The sequence below is a fragment of the Stegastes partitus genome, unplaced genomic scaffold, assembly GCF_000690725.1.
Source record: "Stegastes partitus isolate 25-593 unplaced genomic scaffold, Stegastes_partitus-1.0.2 Scaffold56, whole genome shotgun sequence".
Lineage (NCBI taxonomy): Eukaryota > Metazoa > Chordata > Actinopteri > Pomacentridae > Stegastes > Stegastes partitus.
In genome coordinates this window covers 21463-45547 of record NW_007577787.1, presented here as the reverse complement: position 1 = coordinate 45547, position 24085 = coordinate 21463, and the positions used below count along the sequence as shown (strand labels likewise).

The 24085-nt window shown below is 43.0% G+C and overlaps 2 protein-coding genes across 3 annotated transcripts; one reads left to right on the top strand and one right to left on the bottom strand.

The window, feature by feature from the left end:
* The first annotated feature begins 2630 nt into the window (after positions 1-2630).
* bcl9 (BCL9 transcription coactivator) lies at positions 2631-12968 on the top strand. Its single transcript, XM_008275614.1, has 8 exons — positions 2631-3138; positions 5470-5783; positions 5982-6089; positions 6237-6423; positions 7157-7253; positions 7388-9569; positions 10123-10395; positions 10524-12968. Exons 1-8 carry the CDS (start codon positions 2852-2854, stop codon positions 11561-11563), a joined length of 4488 nt encoding a protein of 1495 aa, XP_008273836.1. The 5' UTR covers positions 2631-2851; the 3' UTR covers positions 11564-12968.
* Positions 12969-13327: 359 nt separating this feature from the next.
* Positions 13328-19779, bottom strand: acp6 (acid phosphatase 6, lysophosphatidic). 2 transcript variants are annotated; one of them, XM_008275612.1, is made up of 11 exons: positions 19707-19779; positions 18037-18262; positions 17799-17927; positions 16754-16884; positions 16523-16602; positions 16339-16426; positions 16019-16151; positions 15137-15237; positions 14919-15011; positions 14657-14822; positions 13328-14568 (listed from the first exon to the last, which is right to left on the bottom strand). In XM_008275612.1, exons 2-11 carry the CDS (start codon positions 18253-18255, stop codon positions 14434-14436), a joined length of 1275 nt encoding a protein of 424 aa, XP_008273834.1. In that variant the 5' UTR covers positions 18256-18262; positions 19707-19779; the 3' UTR covers positions 13328-14433. The 2 variants fall into 2 exon arrangements, with proteins under 2 accessions (XP_008273834.1, XP_008273835.1); XM_008275613.1 differs by lacking the exon at positions 19707-19779 and adding an exon at positions 19167-19626.
* Between the last annotated feature and the right edge of the window lie 4306 nt (positions 19780-24085).

Sequence of the window (24085 nt, the reverse complement as noted above, 5' to 3'; positions counted from 1 at the left end):
TGTAGACCAGTGAGACGAGTGTTGCTGCTGTAGCAGGAGTCGGTCTATTTGTCTGGTTCCCAGTGACGCTCCCCCGCCCCCCAACACAAACCCCTCAAACTCTCCACCTCCCTCTCCCTGGGGAACTCTGGAGCCAGTTACAATGTTGAGTGTTTTGGAAGAGCTCCTAAATATTTTCAGGATGACAATGTAATCTGACTGACTGGGCTGCTCTCTTGAACAGGATTCTCATGCAATTCTCGTGCTCCCTCACCAGCACAAACACACACACACACACACACAGCAGAAACATACAGTGATTGGATCGCAATTCTATCTGTACCAAGCTCTCTATGACTAACCCATCTAATGTCAAACCAGCAGCGTTGATATTTAGGAGGTTATAACCTGGTTATAATATGATGATGACATCAGACACGGTTTCTTGTTATGACTTATTGACCAACACCGTATACACTGATACAATGCATTTAGTATGTTCATTTTAATGGTTTAAGTGGTATTTGATATGTGAAAATGTATAAAAGGAAATCTTGGGGAGCCTATTTGAATGGTCCCGATGCAGCTCGTAAAATTAGCAATTGTATTGTCATTTACTTATCCTGAAACCACCAGCTGGAGCAAATGCTTTTAAAGGAGAGAGGATTGTAGTGGGACTGCTGGGATGTCAGGTGTGACTGTGTGGCAACTGCATATGGTTTACATGGCTCACGGGTCAAGTAGCAGGGCCTCTTTGCAGAACTGTGCTTAGGGCCAAAGGGAGGTCAATACCGGCTCTGACTAGGGCTTCACCTGATTCAGAAATTTGTCAGTCAAAGTCAACTTCTTCAACAAGATCCACTTTATTCCTCTTCAAACATAAAAACTACTAAATATATCTAAGCAAGTGTAAAATAACTTGTGTAAATATTAGTAAAACATTGTTAAAATAGTTGAAATTTAATTTAAAATAAGTATGTATTTATTAAAACAAGATTGCTTTTTCATTTTATTCTAATCTCAAAATGCTCCAAAAGACTTTATTCTTGAAATTGTATCACAAAAAAAAACAAAACAACTTTTTAAGCAAGAATGGATCCTCTGATATGATTTTAGTTTTCTATCTCGTCATTGTTTACACTACTCTAAAGTCTGCAGTCCTGAATATGATCCTCTACACTCTCTTCTGTTTCTGCTGTCAGCTGCTGCAGCTACTTGTCATAGTAAATACAAACGAATTATGGCACAAGTTTATTTCAGCATTGAGACTGCGATGTGTGTCAAATAGTCACAGCTTAGGACATGCGGTGTGAAGCAAGGCAAACTAGCTCAAACACATGCTACAAGTTTTGTTGCTTCTTGAGGCAAAAAGCCAACTTGTATGGTTGTCATTTTCTATGACTTGTCTACAAAAGAAGTCCGTCTGATAGAACATAATTTACTCAAATTTAGAAGTCTCCTCCATCTTGTTAGCTGTTGATGTTGGTCACCTGTCCTTGTAAATATTTATGAACTAGGTCTGCACAGTTTATTGTTTCAGCTTTGACATTGCGATGTGCACATCTTTAATAGTCACGCTGTAGGAAGTAAGGCAAATTAACTCAAATACATCACGCTACAACTTCTGTTGCTACTTGAAGCAAAAAGCAAAACATGCACGGTTCTCATTTTTCAAAAGCAATCCACAAAAGAAGTCTGTGTGATACACCGTAATTTACTCCAATGTAAGACTTCTTGGATGCACAGAGTTTTTGTGTGGCTTTATTTACATGACACAAAGTTTGTTGACATGCAGGCTCCACATGTGCCCAGCAAAATGAGTGAGGAACAGGAGGCAGACACTGAAAAGGAAAACTAGATTGCAAAGAGAAACGCACCATCAGTTTTATGGAAAGATTTCAACTACAGAGATTATGTTGACTAAAAGCAGGTACTTTGTCGGCAGTGTTTGGCAGCTTGCAGTTGTTGCCACTACAAAGAGCATGGCAACTTATTTATTTACCATTTAAATCAGCACCGCAAAACTGTATCTGAAGGCCATCCAAAGCAAAAAAAATATTTTCAAAGCCTTTTCAGCTTCATTTAAATCATTTTTAAAAAATTTCGATGCAGATGAACTGTCCTCCAAAATCAACCCAATCATTCTAAAATAAATAATTCTTTCCAAATCATAGAATATCCCTGTATTTTTTTCATAACACATATAGTGGAAAAACAAAATATCGTAATGTGTAATGGGAACAGTTTCGATGGAGCTTATCCTGCTGTAGACTTCAGACAGAGTTGAGAGTTACTGCAAAAACATTTGCACTACAGCTCTTTTTCACAGCAGACATTTTAGCTTGGGTCTGTACAAGTAGCCCAGTAATTAATTTTATTATTGGCACCTGTGCTTTTCCTACAGAGCAATGTCAAAATGTCTTCCATGAAAAAAGGCCTGTTAGAATCCAGTCTAGCTCGCATGAACAGAGGTTGACCAGAGCCTCCGTTAAAAAGAAAGCAGTCAACTTTTCCACCTTCTAATCATGCACTGCAAGATTGATACTAAAAAGATTTTGGGTGGAGTGTCACTTGAAATTTGTTCAGACTGCGCGCCCCTTTTCCACTTTTGTTAACTGTCCTTCTTCCTCTCTCTTTTTTTTTCTCTGCAGTGTGCCCAAGGGCCTTGAAAGCCCCCTTTGGGGAATTTCATAAATACACACCGAACAAGAAAAGCCTTCTGGACTATTGTTATTGTTTTTACACGCTTTCTCTCTCACACACACACATACACACACACACACACACACACACACTCACACATACATACACAAACATACACGCACATACACGCGCGCGCACACACACCCACACAAACAAGGACATAGAGAGAATGTTGGAGGTCCAAGAGGAGAGGCCAGCGGCGGCAGGTACAGCAGCGACACATTTCAGCAAGAAGGAGCGAGGGAAGAAAGAGAGAGAGGAGGCCAAGGACGGTCGGGGAAACCTGTCGAACATTGGAAATCCTGTCCCTGGATCCAGGAACGTGCGGGCAAAAGCGCCGCTCACTCACACAGGCAGTCCACACCAGCTGATCACTCCACCCTGTTCTGTAGTCCTGGGAGCCCCATCAATGCACTCCAATAGGCTAAAGAACTCCCCATCCACCAACACACAGAGGTGAGTGGACTCGCACACCGACAGCCTGTGGGCCTACTGCTGTGATACAGTTATACAGTGCAGTCATGGCAATAATAAGCAAGCACTGGTTTGTTTGTATGCGTGTGTGACTGAGATGCAGATTGTTTTAACGGTCTACTCAGCCAAACACTAATCTGAATATTGATTAAAATTATGTATTTAATCCAGACTGCTTATGAACAGCAGCACAGCATGTTTAACTGCACAGCAAGCGGAAGTAAAATTTCAACTGAACCATGTTTAACAGATTGTTGTAATTGCCAACATTATTGTGGTAATCACCTTCTTTTAATCTTTGACATTGTTATTGTGTACTGCTAATAATAACTGAACTACTTGTTTTATTTAACTACAGTGGCTTATAAACAGGCATTACTGGGAAAGCACGACCTTCTGTCCATCACCAATCTGTTTGAAGTCATTTAAAAAAATCATTACAATATCAAAAATGGACAAGCATTAGCTGTTAGTAATTGTTAACAGTTGGGAACATAGGAGAAATCCAAACACAGGGCTCTTTACTCAGACCAGAATGAAGAGAAGTAACCAATTTTCACTCTATAATCAGAAACACTGAGGCTACCTAAAGAATGTGTGTGCAGCTTCCTGCAAAAATAAAAGAAAAAAAAAGTACAGATGCCAATGTAAGCAGTGTTTTGGCTCATGTGATTGGTTGCAGAATGATCAGAGCAGCGTCCCTCATCTAAGTGTTTGGTACATTGTGAAACGCTCATATCTAACCAGTTGCACAGTGCATATTGTGCTGAGTTTTGAATTTCGAAAAAGCTGATCAGGAGCAAATCTATGAAAAACTTCAGCCATGGCACTTTTTTTTGTCATACTTTATTAATCCCCATACTGAAATTTGATCCATCCTGACGATTTAAGTACAGCAGGCAGCTATTTCCAAGACTTCTAGCTTGATCAGTGACACTATACAGTACTACCTAACATTTGTGTCTTTAAATGTGGGAGGAAATACAATGAGCTGGTGGAAACCCATGTAAATTTGAAGAGACTGTGCAAATTCCACACAGAACGAGCCAAGTCTGAGACCTTCTTGTTGTCAGTGTTAACTATAAACTAGTGTGCGGCCATGGCGTATTATCAGTTGTTGTTACCGACTGTGTCGATGTGATGTGGGAGCAGTAGTGAAACTGAATCTGTCAGTGTGATCAATTTGACAGAAAGCTGAGCATTTTGCTTCACCTATGCAGTGTAGAAATGAGATGTAGGTCAGGTGTAATACAGATGTAAAACTTGCTTTATTAGTTTACCTGAAAGGTCCTTGTGTTGTGATCCAGAGCTGTTCTAGGGTCAGGGAGTACACTGTGCTTGGAAGTTTTCCCTGCTGACTCATGGTTCTGGAGCCTCTGGAAACGGCTGTCTGGACTGCCAAAATTCTGGCTTTGCCTTCTTTTTCTAGTAGCTGTGTGTCTATGTGGACGTACATACAGTGTGCTAGGCTGTGGCTGTACTATTTGGACATGTTGGCATTTGCTTCATGCTACTTGTACAAGTGTGTGTCTGTTTGTGTGTGTATAAGGAAGAGAAACGGAGAAAGAGATTAGGGTGTGGTAAGGGAGTTCTCTGCCAGTTGGATATGTCCTGCTTGCCTGAACTGAACTGCTTCGCTCTCATAACTAGTCAGCAGCAGTCATTTGTAGATGGCCGGTGCCTCCGCAGTCTGTTCCAGGTCTAAGTGTGTGCACTGAATTCCCAATACCAGTAACCTAATCGTGTGTTCATAGACATCTCTGCCAACTGTTGGATGTCATAATGACATTATGTTTAGCAGTTGTAAATGGAAAAAAAGGAAGGGGAAAAAAAGAACAATCACATTTTCCTCTTGGTCTTTTCCCTCTCCTGGGTACCACATTGGGGAACAAGTGTACATGTTATAATTGGGTGCTGGGGGATATCAGACCTCATGGATCGCCAGCTGTCTCAGTATATACGCCTCCTCTTGCCTGGTTTATGCCCAGTTCCAGAGCCTGATTACTGAATAAGCTATCTTAAAACCTCAGGCATTTTGCTTAATATGCCCCATTTTCAACTTCTTGTGTGTGTCTCATGAGTGGAAACAAGGTCACAAGGATGTAAGAAGAAAAAGCGAAATCCTTTGAAAGTACACAGAATGTCGTGTTGCATCCCAGGCAGGTTCAAGTGGAAAGAGGTTATTAAAATATGTAATAAATGTGTAGTATATCAGTTGTTTTGGACTGCTTTCATGAAAGAGTGACTGTCTTAACTGACGCTAAATGTATTAATTTTACATGTGTTCCTTTTTATCTGTTCTTTGTCTTTCAGCCCTAAACCTAAGACGGAGGCCATGGTACGATCACCTCCTGTCATGTCCCCCTCCACTGCCGCTCAGATGGACTCTAAAATGCCCAATCAGGGTAAACCAGGGAGCACAGGCAGCCAATCACAGCCCTCACCCTGTGACCCCAAGACCTTGGGTGCCAAAGGGGCTCAAAACGTTGCAGGGGGAATGGGGCTAAAGAATGGTCAGGGTCTCACCTCTGGCCCAAGCTCTAAGGTGAAAGTCAAAAGGGAGAGAAGCACCTCGGTGGAGTCATTTGAACAGCCAGAGAGTGGCACACCCACCAGTGAGGAAAAAGGTATGAACCATTATAGCTAGTACGGTATTATCAGATTATCATATTTATTCTGTACATATACAACATCTCCTGGGTATACAGCACAAGCTGCCCTGACATAGTATCAGTTGGACAGCTTGAAAAATATACTTAGCAGTCCCTCATTGTCACTCACACTGATAAACTCAAGTCTACTGATGGCTGTGTGTGTCTGTACAGATAGTAGCAGGGTGAAAAGGATGTGTGTGGCAGAGAGGAGGCAGCCATACAGTGGAGCTGACTGGTGCTCTGGGGGAGAAAGTGACGAAGATGACAAAGGATTCTTCAGTAAGTGTGCTAACGTGTGCATCCAAGCATGTGCAGTAGTCTCTCTGCTGATCGACTTGACTTTATGACAGCTTTTAAGTAGAACTACATTTCCCACAAGCCTTTGCTGGTCCTAAAGCCATGGTCTTCCCTGTTGTCTCACTCTAGACTGTAACTCCAGTGATGTGAAGCCCCAGGACTCTGTCACACATTCTACCTCCAATGCTGGACTCAGTCGCTCCTCCACGCCCTCCCACAATACGCTGGGAGGCCAAGGCTCTACGACAGAACCTGCTACAGGCCAGAAACCAGGCTCCAAACTTGTTTATGTCTTCACCACAGAGATGGCAAATAAGTAAGGAAGCTGAGAGTTATCTTTTACATCTTTTGCAGCTTGTAACTTCCAAATATTGTATCTCAGAAATCAGACATTGCTGTGTAGTTCTGATTAATTATTAGTATTTACAGTTAACGCTACGAGTTTTAAATATTAATATGTTTAGACTGACTAATTAATTAAATCATCATATCAACATTTAGACCTTTTTTTCCCACAAGAAAAACATACACCCACAGCAAAAGCCTTTGTTGAATTGCAGTTCAAAATTAAATGGAATTGCTAACAATGTCAATTGCCTTAAGTATATCTTTGTGCCCCTGTCATCAGTGGCTGTTGATGTCTTTGATGTTTGTTGCAGCTGCTTGTGTGTATGGCACTAAAACTCCTTCCCCCAACTTTCTCAGTTATAGCCTAAATCTATTGTGTATCTGCACAAGCATGTGTGTTTCTCAGTGGGAGTATACGCTTGGCTTAGATTAACACCCTCTTTTGGGAATTACAGATCAAAGATGTGGATGCTTAGTGGAAGGTGTGTGTGTCTGCAATAGTTTGCTTGTCTGTTGACCTTGCCATTACCTTCATGGTCCCATCTAGTACTCATTCATCCAGCTCACTGTCTCTCAAATACACACGCACACACGCACACGCACACACACACACACACACACACACACACACACACGCGCGCGCTCACATATACTATTGTGTCTGATGACTGATATCTGACTGTCTGCCTTCTTGTCCTCAGGGCAGCTGATGCAGTTCTAACTGGCCATACAGAAAACATCATTGCCTTCCACATGAAAAACATCTCCAACAGCAAGGACAAAGCTCACCTCCTCTTGGTAAAGACACATATAAGCTTAGTATTTTTTGGGAACCTGTATGCATCCATGCAACAATATCTTGCAGAGAACATCAGAATCATTATTTTTAGAGTGCCATAATTTAATCCTGTTTCTGCCCCTCTCTGTTAAAGAACAATGCAGCAAGTGTCCTGCGAAATGACTCCAAGCCTCCCCAGCAACCCCCGTCCCATGCCCAAGATCAGAGCCACCAGCCTGGATCCAAGCCGTCCTTACCTGGCATGACAGAGCCAGCCCCACCCCAGCCTTCAAATCAAGGAAGCCAGTCTGGTGTTCTTCCACAAGAAGGGTCATCCTCTACAGGCATGGAATCCAAAAATATTCCTGGCAGTAGCCCTAGTAACACTACAGCGCAAGTTGACCAGGCCCCTGTCCCCCAACCTGAGGCAGGCCTCAACCCTCCAACATCAGTTGATGGAGGGCAGGGTGGAGGCTCTAGTGGAGCAGGCCTGACACCTCAACAGCAACAACAACAGCAGCAGTTGGCTCAGGAGCTGTTGAACATGGAGGCCAACACAGAGGGTCTATCCCAAGAACAGCTGGAACATCGCCAGCGCTCCCTGCAGACCTTGCGAGATATTCAGCGCATGCTTTTCCCTGATGACCGTGATGCCCCACCAGCCGGGCCCCCACAGACCCATGGTGGACCACATGATGGGGGTCCTGACAGTGCACCTCGGAGATCTGAGCAGGGCCCCCTGCAGGCTATGATGGCACAGTCTCAAAGCCTCGGACCACCAGGTGGACCAGGAGGACCTCGTCCCCAAGGTCCACCTTTTGGCCCTCCCCATGGTTCCAGGGACATGCCCCCATTTCCACAAGATGAAATGGGTCCACACATGGGAGGTCCAGGTGGCTGCGGAGAAGGAGATCAGATGACCCCAGAACAGGTGGCTTGGTTGAAACTACAGCAGGAATTTTATGAAGAGAAGAGGAAGAAACAAGAAATGCAACACCGACCACTTCCTCCAGACATGATGATGCACCCCCATGGTCCACGTGGCATGATGCGAGGACCTCCGCCTCCCTATCAGATGGGCCCAGGAGAGATGTGGGGAGGACCAGGTGGTCCACCAGATCACTACCCAGAGCGCATGGGCATGGGTCCAGGCCCCAGGGGTATGCCCCCACATATGCAGAGAATGCCTGGTTTCTCAGGTATGATAAATCCTGAGATGGAGGGACCCCCAAGGCCTGGAATGGGCTGGCCTGATGACATGCCACCCCGGATGGGAGAAGCACGAGGCTTCCCTGGAGGACCTGGGGCAATGTTTGCTGGTCCAGGGGCTCGCGGTGAGCGTTTCCCAAACCCTCAGTCAGTCCAAGAAGCAATGTTCCACCAAGGAATGGGTGGAGAGAAGGTCCTCCCTCCTGGGATGATGATGGACATGCAGAGGATGATGGGGCACCAAAGAGGTGGAATGGAACCTGGTAATGGCATGGGTATGTTTCCCAGAATGCCTGGTGATGGTCCTATGAGTCCATCATCTAGGCTCCAGGGAATGGGGGGCAGGGAAATGGGGCCTGAGTTTGGTATGGGGCCTGGGCCTGGGCCTGGACCTCATATGCACCCTTCCAAACTACGAGATCCCCCAATGAATATGAGTCCTGATGAGATGATGAGAATGAGGGGAGGCGGAGGACCTCCAATGGAGAACATGGGTCCACAAGGCAGACCCATGCAGGGTCCTCCCTTCCCTGAGCAGACACAGTCAGGAGACTTTCCTATGGGGCCTGGACGGCCCTTCCCTGGGGGTCCTGGAGGAATGAGGGGTCCACATGCAGACCAAGCTTTTGGTCCAGAGCACAGATCTACACCAACAGGAGGTAATGGCCGTATTAACCACCTCCCTTCTGCTGGTGGTCCTGCACAAGGTCAGAGGGGCCGCAAGCCAGCAGATCTGAATGTCCAAGCAGGTGGGGGGAACTCTCCTAGTGTTAACCCACTGAAGTCCCCTCCTCTGAGGCAAGTGCAGTCCCCTATGATGGGCTCTCCCTCGGGAAACCTTAAATCTCCTCAAACACCGTCCCAGCTGGCTGGCATGCTCACTGGTCCCACAGGCCCCAGTGCCCCTCCAGCTCCTCCAACTTCAGCACCAATGAAGTCTCCCCATTCCATGATGGGTTCAGCAGGTGCCTCTCCTGTTCATATGAGGTCTCCTTCCCTTCCTAATCCCTCCCCAGGATGGGCCTCTTCACCAAAACCACCCATGCAGAGTCCTGGAGTGCCCCCTCAGGGTGGCAAGCCACCCCTTAGTATCACTTCACCAAACATGATGGGAAGCATGGAGCAAGGTATGCATTTTTACCCTTCATCTCATCTGTATTTCCTCTCTTAATATTTTATTCCTCATCATTTCAGTTCTTTAGTATTAAATTGCACTCAGTTGGTGATGGTATTTCTTTTGTAAATGGTTTGGTGTTGCATTTCCTTTGTAATGCCATCTTAGTCATTTGTCTCAGTGATTGTTAATATCACACAGATATTAAATAAATATTTCACTTGGGGTATCTGAATTTCAATCCCTTGAAAACCAAACTGGTGTACAAAACTGAAAATAAATAATGTTTTGTGGTGGGTATCTAGTACGTGCATCACTCATTGAAGTTAACACATCTGTATGAGGGGTGGGGTTGGGTGGGTTATGGTCCAGTGGCTCCCTCTTCTGGCCATATAATTTAGAAACCACATAAACTTCATAAGCCTGAAGTTCCACATACATTGCAAGGGTTTCACTATTGTTAATATGTAATATATGAATAACCCAGAGAATGTAATGTTTCTGCTGCTAAGTTTTATAATTTCTTTGTCATATCATCATTCTCTCATCTGCATGTCGTCGTCTAGGTGGGAACGGTCCTCCCTCAGCCCCTCCTTCGTCAGGGGCTCCATCTGGCTCCATGTCTCTCCCAGGCAACGTCCCTTCTGGCAGTCCGTACACCATACCCCCCGAACCAACACTATCCCAGAACCCTCTCTCCATCATGATGTCACGCATGTCCAAGTTTGCAATGCCCAGCTCCACCCCACTTTACCATGATGCCATAAAGACTGTTGCCAGCTCTGATGATGACTCGCCTCCGGCTCGCTCTCCTAACCTGCCTTCAGTCAACAATAATGGTAAGACATTTGAAATATCTTTTGTTTGTTGCCTAATTTGTTGCTTAATTTCATATTTAAACATTTTTTTCCTTTAAAACTCACACATGCTTGTACTGAATATGTAATCACTTCTTTCTGGCTTACAGGTATGGCAATGAATCACCAAGGCAATCCACGTATGATGGGACCTGGAAACGCCGGACCCATGCCTGCCCTGAGCCCTCTGGGTATGAATCCAATGGGATCCCAGCCTCTCTCCCATGGCATGCCCCCACAAATGCCCTCTCCTAATGCCCCTAATATGGGCCCAGGCATGATGCCTCACGGCATGATGATACCACCAAATCCCCAAGACCCTGGTATGGCAAACCCTCAAATGATGTCCCAGGGACGCATGGGTTACCCTCACCGAAGCCAGGGATATCCCCTCACCCAATCCCCTTCCCAGCAGGGTCCTTTCTCTCCGCACAACGGTCCTGGTCCCCAAGGTTTCCCTGGCCATCCCATGGGCTTCCAGGGAGAGGGAGGACCTATGGGAGGACGGATGGGGAACATGCCTCATGGAGGAGGGGGTGATGGGGGTATGTGCAAGCCCAATACTCCTGGCGGGCCAGAATTTAACAACATGCAAGGTGGATTCAGTGATGCAGACCTTCATGAGGTGATGCGGCCGGGAGCTTCTGGCATTCCTGAGTTTGACCTGTCCCGGATAATCCCATCAGAGAAGCCCAGCCAGACTCTGTCTTATTTCCCCCGAGGTGGAGGAGACAACCCTGGGGGAAAGCCACCACACCCCTCTGGCTTTCCAATGCAGGGCATGATGGGTGATGGTCCACCAAGGATGGGGATGCCCATGCAGGGGATGGGGGGGATGTCAGGAGGACCTGGTGGGGGAATGGGTCCCCAAGACATGCCAATGGGCAACCCAGGCCACAATTCAATGCGGCCACCAGGATTCATGGGCCAAGGCATGATGGGCCCCCAGCACCGGATGATGTCCCCTGGGGGTCCAGGAGGGATGATGCAGGGGAGACAAATGGCCCACCCAGGCCCTGGCGGCTCACCTAACATGATGATGTCACTGCAGGGCATGGGTGGCCCCCCACAGCAGACAATGATGATGGGAGGTCAGATGAGGCCGCGTGACATGGACATGGGGTTCAGTCCGGGCCCTGGAATGTTCTAATCCAACAGAAACCTTGTATCTAGAATGTTCTTGGACAATACACAAGGATGGAGTAAAGATTATGGGAGTGTGGAGAGTATTCAGAAAACTGATGGACCCAAGTAAAGGAGGTATAATATGAGAAAGAGGATGTACCCAGAAAATGAACAGAGTGGAGCTAACCATTCACCTAGTAATGTCCTGTGGGAACTATTCCAATGGAGACTCGGACAGGCCTGGATTGGAGTACTTTGCCACAAGAACATTTAATTTTGACTCATGAACTTCAGAATGTATGGGATTGTTGTGCATCAGTTTCGCAAAACTGTTCATGTGTTTTTTGATTATCTGACTATAAAGATGACTTCGACATCAAAGAGGAATCAACCTAACTAAAAGTCAGCGTGGAGATGCTACAGTATATGTCTACTTTTTTCAAATTTAAAAAACAAATTTGTCACAAAAGTGGTATGGAACAAGAGAAAGGAAGAAGAAGAATTTGTGCTTTGTGAAGACTTTAGTGGAAATCCATCTTGTCTCTCGCTCCATTGTTTTGACTGTTTCTGTACAGTATATACGTGAGAGTGCGTCTGAGTGCTTGACAGATTGTATGTTTGTGTGGTATGTATGTATGTGTCTGTATGTATAGGCATTCTATCAGTGACCTCTCAACTCCTCTTACCCAACTTTCATTGGGGGAGGAATGCCCCCTAAAATACTGTACTGTTTACCATTGGTGGGCTATTCAAATTTTAGTCTATTTTAAATTTCCTTTGTAACTCCAGTGTATAACAAACCAAACAATGACCTCATTAAGATAATAGTATTATTAAAAAAGCACAAACATGGACCATCTGCAGAAAGCGTCTTCTTTCTCTATTTTTACCATTGAGGGCAACACATTAAGTGTGAGGATCCTGGCAGCTTTGCAGCACCATGATAATCTCCAGTCCATTTCAAGTTGTGGATGACATTTGACTTTGTGCTTCAAAACTTTCAGGACTCGACTTCCGCCAGCGTGAATAATATTGCTAATACCCAGATGTGCTATGTGTGTTCTTCTTGTTCCTGTTGTGTTCCTGTTTTGTTTTGACTCTCTTGTTGACTCTGGGTAATTATCATTCCCACAGCAATAATCCCCCGATGGTCAGCAGAATGGGACAGGAGTGGCTGAATGCCACAGCAGGTATGCCAGGTATTATAGAACTAGAGCTAGGTAGATCTGGTAAAAATTTAGTAAGGCAGGTGTGGTGTCCAGAGTGAGACACACAGAAATGTAAACACGTACTGCTTACCATCCAGTTGACTTCCTCTCTTTTCTCTATTGTATAAGCTTGTCATGTGTTTCTCCATTGGCTTTGGTGCAGAATAGCCTACCAGGGCTGTGGTGATGGACTACAAATAAAAGATATTGTTTTGGTATATACATGTTGTCTACGGCGTGTGTGTGCATGCATGTGTCCACGTGGGTTTTGACTATTCACATGTAGTCAGTTATGTGGACCAGGTGGTGTCTTTGTCATTCTACATGTCAAACCAGCTTACCAACATTCAACTAGAACTAGGAGAGCGAGTCATGCTACGAAGCAGCATTGATATGTTGACATTATCAGGAGGTACTAAGAACTACTTTCAAGAGGACACCACACATTAGTTGCAAGCACGTTGTTGCATTTCGATGCTTCGATTCTAGTTGTGCTTTTCTAACGTGTGTTTGGGAGTTTTATTTCGCTGGTGGGAACAGTTTAGAGCCTCTTACGAGACATGAGCCAAAGGCAAAACAGATTTAACACTGATTACAATCTGTATTTATCTCACCAATCCAAACCAAATCTATACATTCATGTTATAAAACAATCCACTTTCTGCACACCTTTGTTAATAAACACTAGATTCATTACATGAAATTTGTAGACGTCCCCTGAGCAATGAAATAACTGAATATGTAAGATATGGTTGTGCGCTTAACCAACTTGGTAAAATAATTGCATCAGCAATCAGATACAGGCATTGAGGCCACATTGTTCAGCCTTTAAAATCTCCAAATATTTTGGAGGGAAGAGACAATAGTATTCTGTTTGTCTTGGCACTAAGTCAGAAAAAGATTAAGAAACGTATTTAGTCTTAAGCATCATCTGTTGTGTTGGCCCTATATGGTATATATTCTTCTGTGCCATAGACCTCTATTCTTCTTTAAGGATGATTAAAAACACATACAGAAGCCACACCATTTCACTGAGTGACATGTCCCTTCATTAAAATGAACAGGCATTTCTTTTAACATAATCACACATACCATACATTGTCCTAAAGCAGCCACAAGTGCACTCACACAAAGCTGTATCAGTTCGCAGTTGAAAATAGTCCCCAACAACTACATAATTTATTCCTGTTGGAGTACTTTGCTTAATCTGGCGTCTACCTGTTTTATGAAATTACTTCTTAAAAATGAAACGGCATTTGTGATGTGTTTTTGCTTGGGTTGTTGACGAAAGGAAAAACTTAACTCAAGTTTTAATAAATAAGCCAAGTAAGATGTAAGTGTTGCATGCAAATGCACACCAACGCACCAAATATTTGTTACCAGGCATACACTATAAAGCAAAATCATTCTGCACATATACTTGTTGCTGTACATTTACTGTTAACTTAGTTCACCTGAATTTAACGTGACTGCCATGGTGACAGGAAGATGACGAATCATGAAATTAAAAATCTGATGAAAACTTAAGAGGCTGAACTCCAGTGTAGTCCACCAGTGAGGTATAATGAGTTATGCTGGCTGGATGAGGTGCGACGTGAGGAAAAAAAAAAAAAGAACATGATGTGTGTTTACTGTCAGAGTGTAATCTCATGGGTAGCACTGCGTTCACTGGAAGTTTGTTGAGGGTTCATGGTTCGGTCAAGCCTGCTGTACTGTCACAAATTGACTGGTAGAGTTGGGAGCTCAGTGAGTAGGCTGACACGGCCTGTTTGAACTCCTGTAGAGGGCAGTAGACTCCACTACAACCTGGTATAAGTTGATCCTACAGAAAGAAAGCAACTTGGAGTTAAAAAAAAAATGCAAAAGCTTATTTATTAAACATGGTGCTTTTTCACTTTTTCACCCCCTACCTGGCCTGTGTATGACACTTTGACGAAGGTCTCATTGGTCTGCTTCTTTTGGTGCAGCTCCACAGTGATGTCGGCGGCATACGGTGGCCATCTCATGTCAAAAATCCCCAGAGCCATCAGACAGGGCATCAGTGTGGTGTCATGTACAGAGTACAAGAACAGCTTTCTGTTTGAGAGAGCATTTCAACAGTGAACCATTTCAAAACTTGAAAACAGCAAAGTGTATGGAAGAAATGGGTGTGCCCATCCTGAGGCGTCCGACCTGTTTGGCTCTGATAAGGTGCCCTGTAGTTTCTCCTCAATGTTGTTTACCAGTGTGTGCAGGAGGGGTCCTACACACAGCTGCAAGTTCTCCCTGCCACACACAGCACAAGAATTAAAGGTGGCCCACTGAACTCAACGTAAATGTTAGAAAACGCTCTTTACAGACACTGAATCTGGATTGTAACGCCCCTCCCCGGTGACTTTGTGTAATCTAACCTTTTGCTGGGTTCGAAAACATGGCAGATCATGTCCACAGCTCTCTGTTCCACTTTATTCCTCCAGGTGTCCAGTGCTGGTGGGCAGGGCAGGCCGTGCGTCTGTTAATAGGAAGACACGTGCTACAGAATCAGCAATGACACACAGCACAAACCTCAAAAGGGAACATGACAGAAGCTCACTATTTTCCAGAGCTGCTGTCATTACATTATGAGACATTTGCCATATTCTTGTGCGCACTACTTCCAGTGAAGACGGGTGTCAATATTAAATCTACCTTCAAGTTATTTCTGTTTAAGTCGAAATGTGGCTGTTTGCTCTGTTTGAATGAGTTGTAAATAATAGCAGATGTACCCTAACATAATAAGATTAGAATGTTAGGTAGGGTGACAGTATTCAGCAGAGTGGTGAAGAAAATCATAAAGACAGGTCCACTTAAGACGCTCCTTCTTTCTTCCTCAGATCTGATAGTGGTTCCCAGTGTGCACATTCATACTGTAAAATTTTATTTGAACATCTACAATAAAAAGAACTGTCTCCAAAGTCTGATATTACCCCAATGATCAAACATGATTTTCAGTCTCACTTTTCACTGACGGAATCAGAAGTCAGATTTGACTTCTATTTGAAAATATCTTCTAATTATGCCACATGAATAAATACTGCCAATCTTTAAACTCATGCAGGATCTCTTAAGTCGTAACTTGTTAAAATCTTGGGACACTTGATGAATTCTGCTACGAAGCTTCATCTTACATAACCGGCAGCTTGCTAGGTTGCAGCTTCGGGCCAGGCCAAGTCTTTATAATAATCATATGTATTCTGATAGCGTGTGGTGAGACCTAACAAAAAGTCACATGAATCACGATGCGGTGGTGTCACCTCTCTGGCAACCATGTCATCTCTAATGAGGATGAAGTCGATGCGCTGGTGAGCAGCGATCCCCAATGCACTCTGGATGCTCTGCAGGTCTGCTGCAATGTCTGGCAGAGCGGCCGACTCTGCCCAGCGGTGGCTGCAAAGAACACACAGTGTCAGCCGTAGAACACAGATACACCATGACAACCTGTCAAAGGCATCTCAACTCTGCTTATAATTTTGCACAACACATTATTCTACATTCCACTTTTGGGTAGCGAGTGCATTGGATGGTTTTAGCTTGATGTGACTCTGTGCCTGGTATGAAAATACACTCGACATACCTGCCAAGGGTTTTGAGCAGCTTGCATCCATGATAATTAGGATACAGGATTTCCGATTCTGCCTCCGTTGTTAATATTGGCACAATTTCTTCAAACAGGACAGAACATTGCAAAATAAAAATAAAAATAGAGAAGATAGAGAACAGGAAAAGGAACATGATGCACATATACACCTCTACTATACCTTTTTGTTTTTGCTGGAAGAGCCCTGCTATCAGGCACTTGGCAGATTCAATGGTCCTCACGATGTTAGTGGAGCGCACACTAAAAATGGAAAAAATAGGTCATGGAAGATAGCCAGCTTTAAAATAACAAACATTTAGCCTGATATCCTGTGCCACACTCATAAACCCAATCTATCAAGGTAGAGAAAAGCTTTGTGCTCCTGCTACCTGTAATGATGTGAAACACTTACTAGACCTCAGCTGGGCTAAAGGTGGCGTTGAGGAAGTTTCTCTCCTCAATGTATCTCCTCCTTAGCCTCTTGCCCAGCTCATACAGCTGCTGCATGCCCACTGTGGTCAGCTGACCGGGGAATGTGCCACCCTGCCAAGTGCAACAAACGGGATCAAGTTATACTCACAGATGTGGCCAACAGACACACACACATACACATACACACACCTGCGATCACATGCAGGAATCCGAGCTGAATGTGGCACAAGCATGGCCGACGTCCATATTGTGGGATTTAGCATTCTAAGCTAAATCCTGTGCAGTTAAACCTCTTTAACAAAGCATCTAACTCAGCACAGGAAAGTAACATTTTCACGGACACAGTGGCTGGCAAACGGGACACATTGTCTCACTGGGAAGCTCAACATACAGTTCAGCAGTATTACAAAGGGGGAGGTGAATGAATCCAGTTGGGTGATATCTGTAATGACTCCACTGAGCCACTAGAGGGAGAAATGCTAACAAAATTGATGAATCTATATGCGGGTGAAGTACTTTGCGAACCCACAGGGTGCCTCACAGCTACACAGTCTATAAAAAGCACAAAATCACACACCTTCAGTGCACACAGGCGACTCTACAACGCATAAAACAACAGGCCTTCATCACAGCAGACATTAACTTGTCATAGCAAGAAAAGCAAAACAACGTTATTGATGTTCCCATTCCATTACTGTCTCAGTAAGAGTTAAAGTAACTATGGCAACTATGCAAGATTGCCCACCACCAATAAAGGTACACCTGAGGAATAGCATCATTATGTTACTAATTACATCCCTTGCATTTCTTGCAGTGATTTCTCGAAATGTCTGCTGTAAAAAGGACGACTGTCTTTATCTGTACAGTTTTTGGATCAATTTGAGGATATTGTGTTTAAAACTCTTTTGCAACACCATAAAACATGACCTTTTTTGCTAACACGTGTTTATTTAGCATCTTCCCCGAAAGTCTCTTAGTCTTTTCTTGTCTTACTGCCTTCAGCAGCAAAAAGCACACCTACTCACGCTCAGCAAGCTTTTCCGATAGCTGTCTTCTACAGGAGCTGGGGGTCTGGGGCCACCCTGAAGATCTGTCACTACGTAGTTGATGTGGGTGTGTGGTGGCGGGTCCAAGAGCGTTGGCACCCACTGGGCCTTTGGTAAGACAAACCAGGCAAGGAATTATTACTTACAGATACCGTGTGACATTTTAAAGGACACGGGCACTAGATGACCTGATGAAACACAAAAAGAGAGTTTTTACCTCCATCACGTCAGGTATTGATCTCAGCGGCGTTCGAGCACCGTGTCGGAACAGCACTTGGACCAGTTTGAGTTCGTAGAGAGAGTCGGGGTTTGTGTCATCAGGAGGGCAAACGGAAGCAACCTGATCTGGTTCAGTCTTCTGTTGCGACCACAGCATTGAGCCAAAAGCTGCGGACAGCGAACCGAACATGCACGCTTTGCCCCATACATTCCTCATGGCTCCGCTGTGAAGAACAAACAGCACGTGCATTAAGGTTAATAGGAAAAAGAAATAAGTGACTTTTACCCAATCACAAAAACAGAAACATTAACATAAATGAAAAGCTGTAAGTCTGCCGAACATTATAGTCCTCCTCTGTCATCTGTAGTTAGACTGCAACAAATGATTAACGTCACTATTGATAATTTTCTCAATTGAGCCTGATATGTTAAAAGATAGGTTACGATTCTGTCAAAAAAAAAAAAAACAAATCCTGCCAGCTAGGGCTGTCTGCAACTGATAGTTCAATTATTGATATGTGCAGATTGTCTTCTCCACTATTTTATTAACTAAGGGAAAAAAATGAATCACACAGCTCCAACTTATCAATACAACCCCCTCTCAAAAAATTTAGTTTTCAACTATGTAAAGCTGAAAAACAGTAACTTTTTCCAGTGTTATTAAATGTAGTAACTCTGTAGTGAGTCTACAACACATGAGTAATTCCACCATCAATAAGCCAACAAAATATTCTCTCAATCGATTAGTTCATTATTTACTTATTTTTGTTAAATATAATGTGATGGGGCACAATTTCTGAGACAGTTTGATCTGATCAGCTGCCAATTAACACAAAGATATTCACTATGTTTTCATAAAAGAAATGCTGAAAGGCTGGTCAGTTCTTTTGACATTTGGCAACGCAATAATCAATAACAGATTAACTAATTAGTAATCACTTATCTGCAGATTACTTTCTTAATTAAACTGAACATCTTGTCATCCTATCAGTAAAAAAAAATAAGTTCAGCTACTTATTATAAAAACGCAGAGAAAAGCAGTAAACCCTCACATGTAAGGAAACAGGCTGATTGATAAAAGCTAGCCGACTATTCGTTAATCAGCTTTAGTGTTTATTATGTACAAACCTGCGTTCACTGAATAAATTAAACTTCCTGTCTGGTCCAGAGATGAAGCGGATGGTGGCGACGATGCAGCTAACTTTACCAGTTCAGGGGAAGCAGGTAAATCAGACTGAGTTTTATTTAAACCCTAAAAACCGTGGTTACGATATTGGTCGTAAAAGTTAACCAACAGGACGTCCAGATGTGGGACTCACTAGTGCCAACTGTCTCTCCAGGGGGGCGTAACGTTTCCCTAATTAAATATTTAATATAGCTCATATAACCTGGCTCTGACATTGAACTGCTCAATACGTAAAGATTGGGACTATTTACACTACGGATAACCGGAGTTAGCAAACATATATAACCTCAGCACAACGTCACTGCTAACCGAAGCACGTTAAAAACACAATACTTGAAGCCGCAGCTTCGTTAACTCTTTCAAAACTAGCTCGTTGCAACACAACATGATGACATGAAGTGTGACCTCTGTCCCCGCAGTCAAACCTGCGACCCGAGCCGTCAGAGAGAACAAACATTTAAACGACATCTGTAAATACTTACTTTAAAAACGAAACACAAAATGAAGCCGTCGATAGAAAACGCAGCGTTTAGTAACACATAAATTCACTTGTCATTCGGCAACTCTTGCCACCGTTTCAAGCCGAAGGGCATGTCGGGAAATGTAGGCAGGCAGGTGCCACCTTACTATAGCATTAATGGAATAAAGGTTAACAATAACACTACATTTCCCAGCAGTCACATTACCTGTACGGCTTTTTCTCTTCTTCTCTTTAGAATTTCCGGTACAGGAGCTGAATCAAAGTGTGCTGCTGCCCTCTACAGGACAGAATCTGCATATCCGTGGCCCAACATAAAAAAAAAATAATTTCGAGCTCATGGACAACTATTTAGACAACCAATTAATCTTATGTTATGTAGAAACAACAAAGAGTTTATACTTGCAACTTACTTTATATTACTTAATGTTCACTTTTTGAGTTAACACCTAATAATGTGCAATAACTACAAAGCACATTTTTACATTTTATGCTCAACCTTTCTACTTATGTTTATAATTTCAGAACATAGTTTTCAACCTATATTTATCTTATTTTTCTTTTCTCCTGCTTAAATTTCTAAGACTTAAATTGGAACAACTGTAACGTAAGCATTTCCCCTCAGGCATCAATAAGGTTCTTCTGATTTTGATTCTGATCAAACATTGAGGCTTTACAATTTTTGACTGTATAGATTCTCAATCATCTAGTTCATGGTAATCCTCAGAGCTCTCGTAGAAGGAAACTGGACTTCTCTTTTTGAGAAAAAAAAAGAAAAGCTGAAGGTCTGTTGGTTCCTCTTGGTCAGATATGTGAGCTGCTGCATCTTTGCCTTCATACCACATATTTTAAATACAATGAGGGTTTTTATAGACGACGCACGGGTGTGCCATAGGTTCTCCAATGTCACCCATTGTGTCCAGTCTCTACATGATTAGATTAGATAAGATTAGTTTAGACTTTATGGTCACTGCACAGAACGCTAAAACAATGAAATGCAGTTTGGCGTGGAACCAGAAGTGCAAAAGAAGCAGTAAAAGTGCACGGCAATGTGAAATGTCTAAGTGAATAGCTCCAAGGGCATGAATGTGCCAAGCTACCTAAAGTATGAACAGCATTAACAGTAGAAACAGTATGAACAGCACATGTAGTATGTAAGATATGTGGATATCAAACATGTATGAGTAATGCACATAGTATATGCAGTATGGACAATGTTTAACAGTATTAGATAAAGAAAGTGGACAGCAGCTCATTCAAGGGAACCACACCCAGTCACTAGTTCAGATATGTATGTGGAGGTCACTTGGTGTGAAAGCAAAGCCCATAAAGTGAAAGCCTTCACAAAACATAGCAACTCAATGGACAACAATATGAAGTTTACATGAAAGATGTTGTGTAAAATAAACTGCATTTCTTTGGACTATATTGTACACATTCAGGCAGATGGAGGCCTCAACAATGAGTTAACTTGAAATCTAAACACACAGATCAATACTTGCTGTTTGACGACCACCATCCACTGGCACATAAGATGGGGAGTATCAGAACCTTACCTTGCAGAGTATGTTGTCCAACGTGTAGCAAGAGTGTCTGACCAACTACCAAGGATTTACTCCTATCACAAGATCCCAGTGCACTTTAGACCCAATAACACTCAAAGACGAAACTGATTCACACTGTGAACAAATTAATTAAACACAAGTTGAGGAAAATTGTAAACGCAGTCCAAAAGAGCAAGGAGTGTCCAGACTCATAAACAGGGGAAATCCCCACATGAGACTCAGTAATCCATCTGCACCTAAAAGAAAGGGGACACACTTTAGAGGAAACTGACGTCAACATTCTGGTCAAAGAAGACAGGTGGTTTGAGAGAGGAGTGAAGGAAGCCATCTGTGTTAAACTGGAACAGCCATCTCCAAACAGAGAAGGGGTCTATGCCACCACTTATATACTCAAAATGCAGTCTTGAGATCTCTCGCCAAACTGTTTCTTGTGTTTTCAGGTATATATGCGGGGCTCCCCATCAGTCAGTTAGAACTGAAGAAGCCTCTTGGATGAGAGAAAAACGTCTGCAAGAATTAAAAAGAGAAGTCGCCTTCTATTTCTGCTTTCATCTGGTTGATAGGTTTGGGAAAGTCCCTTTTGCGATTGAAATATGCATCAATGAAACTTGACGTTGCCAAAGCATTTCAGTTCTGAGATATAGCTGCTGCTCATATGGATTGCTTTTCTTTTTTTTTTTAATTGCTTGCATTCCCAGTGCTTCAGTTTTGTTTGTCCAATTTTTAATCCCCATACTTGTCTGGCATTAACAAAGTGAGTTCTGATATAGATATATGGATATGTTCTTCTTTTAATGCCATTTCATTAATTGTATGTGCCTCTGCACCACTGAAGGGTGGGTTGTTTCTCAGTGTGCTCTCCGAGGTTTTAAATAAAATTAATGAAACCTCATATAAATTAAATATCTTTGGATTTTGCACTGCTTGTCTGATAAAACAAGCATCTTGAAGGCATACATTTTGCCCATGAGAAATAAAGTTAGTATTTATTTTCTATTTCCGACACATATTATGCAAAAGAGAAAAAAAGGAAAGTTAAAAAAAACCCCAAAAGAACGATTAACCAAAAACATAACTGTTTACCTTAAAGAAAAATCATGCAGCCTCGTTAGATTTATGACAATACCGGATGCAGAAATACCAAGTTGAATACACAATTGAAAGGGAATTTACTGTATTCTACTTAAAATGCTGTCATTTTACTCTACTATACACTATATTTATATAAAAATGTTAACACGTTGTGGGCTGCAAGGTGGCTCAATGGTTAGCACTGTTGCCTCGCAGCAAGAAGGTCGCTGGTTCACGTCCCAGTGAGGACACCTGGGATCTTTCTGCGTGGAGTTTGTATGTTCTCTCCGTCTCAGCCTTCCTCCCACAGTCCAAAAACCATCCATCCATTATCTGTACACCGCTTAATCCTCACTAGGGTCGTGGGGGGGGGCTGGAGCCTATCCCAGCTGACATGTTTTTGGACTGTGGGAGGAAGCTGGAGAACCTGCAGAGAACATGCAAACCCCATGCAGAAAGATCCCAGTGTCCTCACCGAGACGCGAACTGGTGACCTTCCTGCTGTGAGGCAACGGTGCTACCAACTGCACCACCTTGCAACTCCAAAAAACATGTTGAGGTTAATTGGTGATTCTAAATTGTCGTTAGGTGTGAATGTGAGTGTGCTTGGTTGTCTGTCTCTAAGTGTAGCCCTGTGATAGACTGGTGACCTGTCCAGGGTGTCTCCTGCCTTCGCCTTAAGTCAGCTGGAATAGACTCCAGCCCCCCGTGACCCTAGTGACAGATAATGGATGGATGGATGGATGGATGGATGGATGGATGGATGGATGGGTAACTAGTTTCATATACATAGATTAAAGTTTTTAGAAACAGTGCCTCCTTGATCTACTTTAAAATCACCAAAATGTTTTTGTAAATGCTCCATGCAGTGACAATAAAGTTGAAAATGATACCACATAATGGAAATGCTTCTTACATATTAATGAATTAGCAATAATAATACACGAACACTAAAAGCAGCCACTCTGCATAGTGAGTACTTTTAATACTGAAGTAGTTTTTCTGCATTTACTCGAGTGAAACATGTGACTTCTTTCCCTTGCAAGCAAATTCTTGCAATTCTTTGAGCTAATCTGAAGTAAATAAAAATAAAAATCAATCTTGAACATGTTTATAGAATATTGCATAAAACAGAAGAACTTGACTGACTTAAATTATACATCTGAAAAGCATTTTACCATCTTGAATACACATCTTGGTAATATGTTAAAAATAAATAAGGACAGCAGACAACCACAAGAACCCACAGAATATAAACTATTGCAGTAACTTAGTCCATTATTGTTTAACAGTCTAAGTAAAACATTTTATTGAACAGCAATATGGACTTATCATCTTGGCTATAATGTTCTAACTCAAGACACTGTCTCCTGTGTAAGACAATCTTTAAAGAACTTTGCAGAGATTAATTATTTCCTCAAAAACAACAAAGAAAATAGAAAAGAAGCATCCTCTGTAGCTTCCAATTCAGTTTCAGCTTTTTCAGCTCGTGACAGATCAAGCTGGATACCAGCGCTCAGCTTCCTGGCAGCGACGGCGAGACAGTCTTTGTTTGTGTAAATATTGCTCATCTTCCCCAATCTGTCTCCTACAGGTCCTCTCTGGTGACAACAGACTGAAAAATGCAAGTGGTGATGGGATTCTGCACGGTTCAAAAATGCATGAAAGTATGTTCTTCATCAGTGTGCAGCCATCTCTTTTGATTTTCTCTAACGCTTTAGTTTTGAAGGCATTTCTGCATTCGCCG

Excerpts from the sequence above, each read along its gene's own strand:
- bcl9 (XM_008275614.1), top strand. The coding sequence starts at position 2,852 with ATGTTGGAGGTCCAAGAGGAGAGGCCAGCGGCGGCAGGTACAGCAGCG. Across the intron at positions 6,424-7,156 it reads ACCACAGAGATGGCAAATAA|GGCAGCTGATGCAGTTCTAA; the intron begins GTAAGGAAGCTG and ends TCTTGTCCTCAG. Across the intron at positions 10,396-10,523 it reads GCCTTCAGTCAACAATAATG|GTATGGCAATGAATCACCAA; the intron begins GTAAGACATTTG and ends TCTGGCTTACAG.
- acp6 (XM_008275612.1), bottom strand. The coding sequence starts at position 18,255 with ATGAGGAATGTATGGGGCAAAGCGTGCATGTTCGGTTCGCTGTCCGCA. Across the intron at positions 17,928-18,036 it reads CAATACCTGACGTGATGGAG|GCCCAGTGGGTGCCAACGCT; the intron begins GTAAAAACTCTC and ends GTCTTACCAAAG. Across the intron at positions 15,238-16,018 it reads ATGACATGGTTGCCAGAGAG|ACGCACGGCCTGCCCTGCCC; the intron begins GTGACACCACCG and ends TCCTATTAACAG.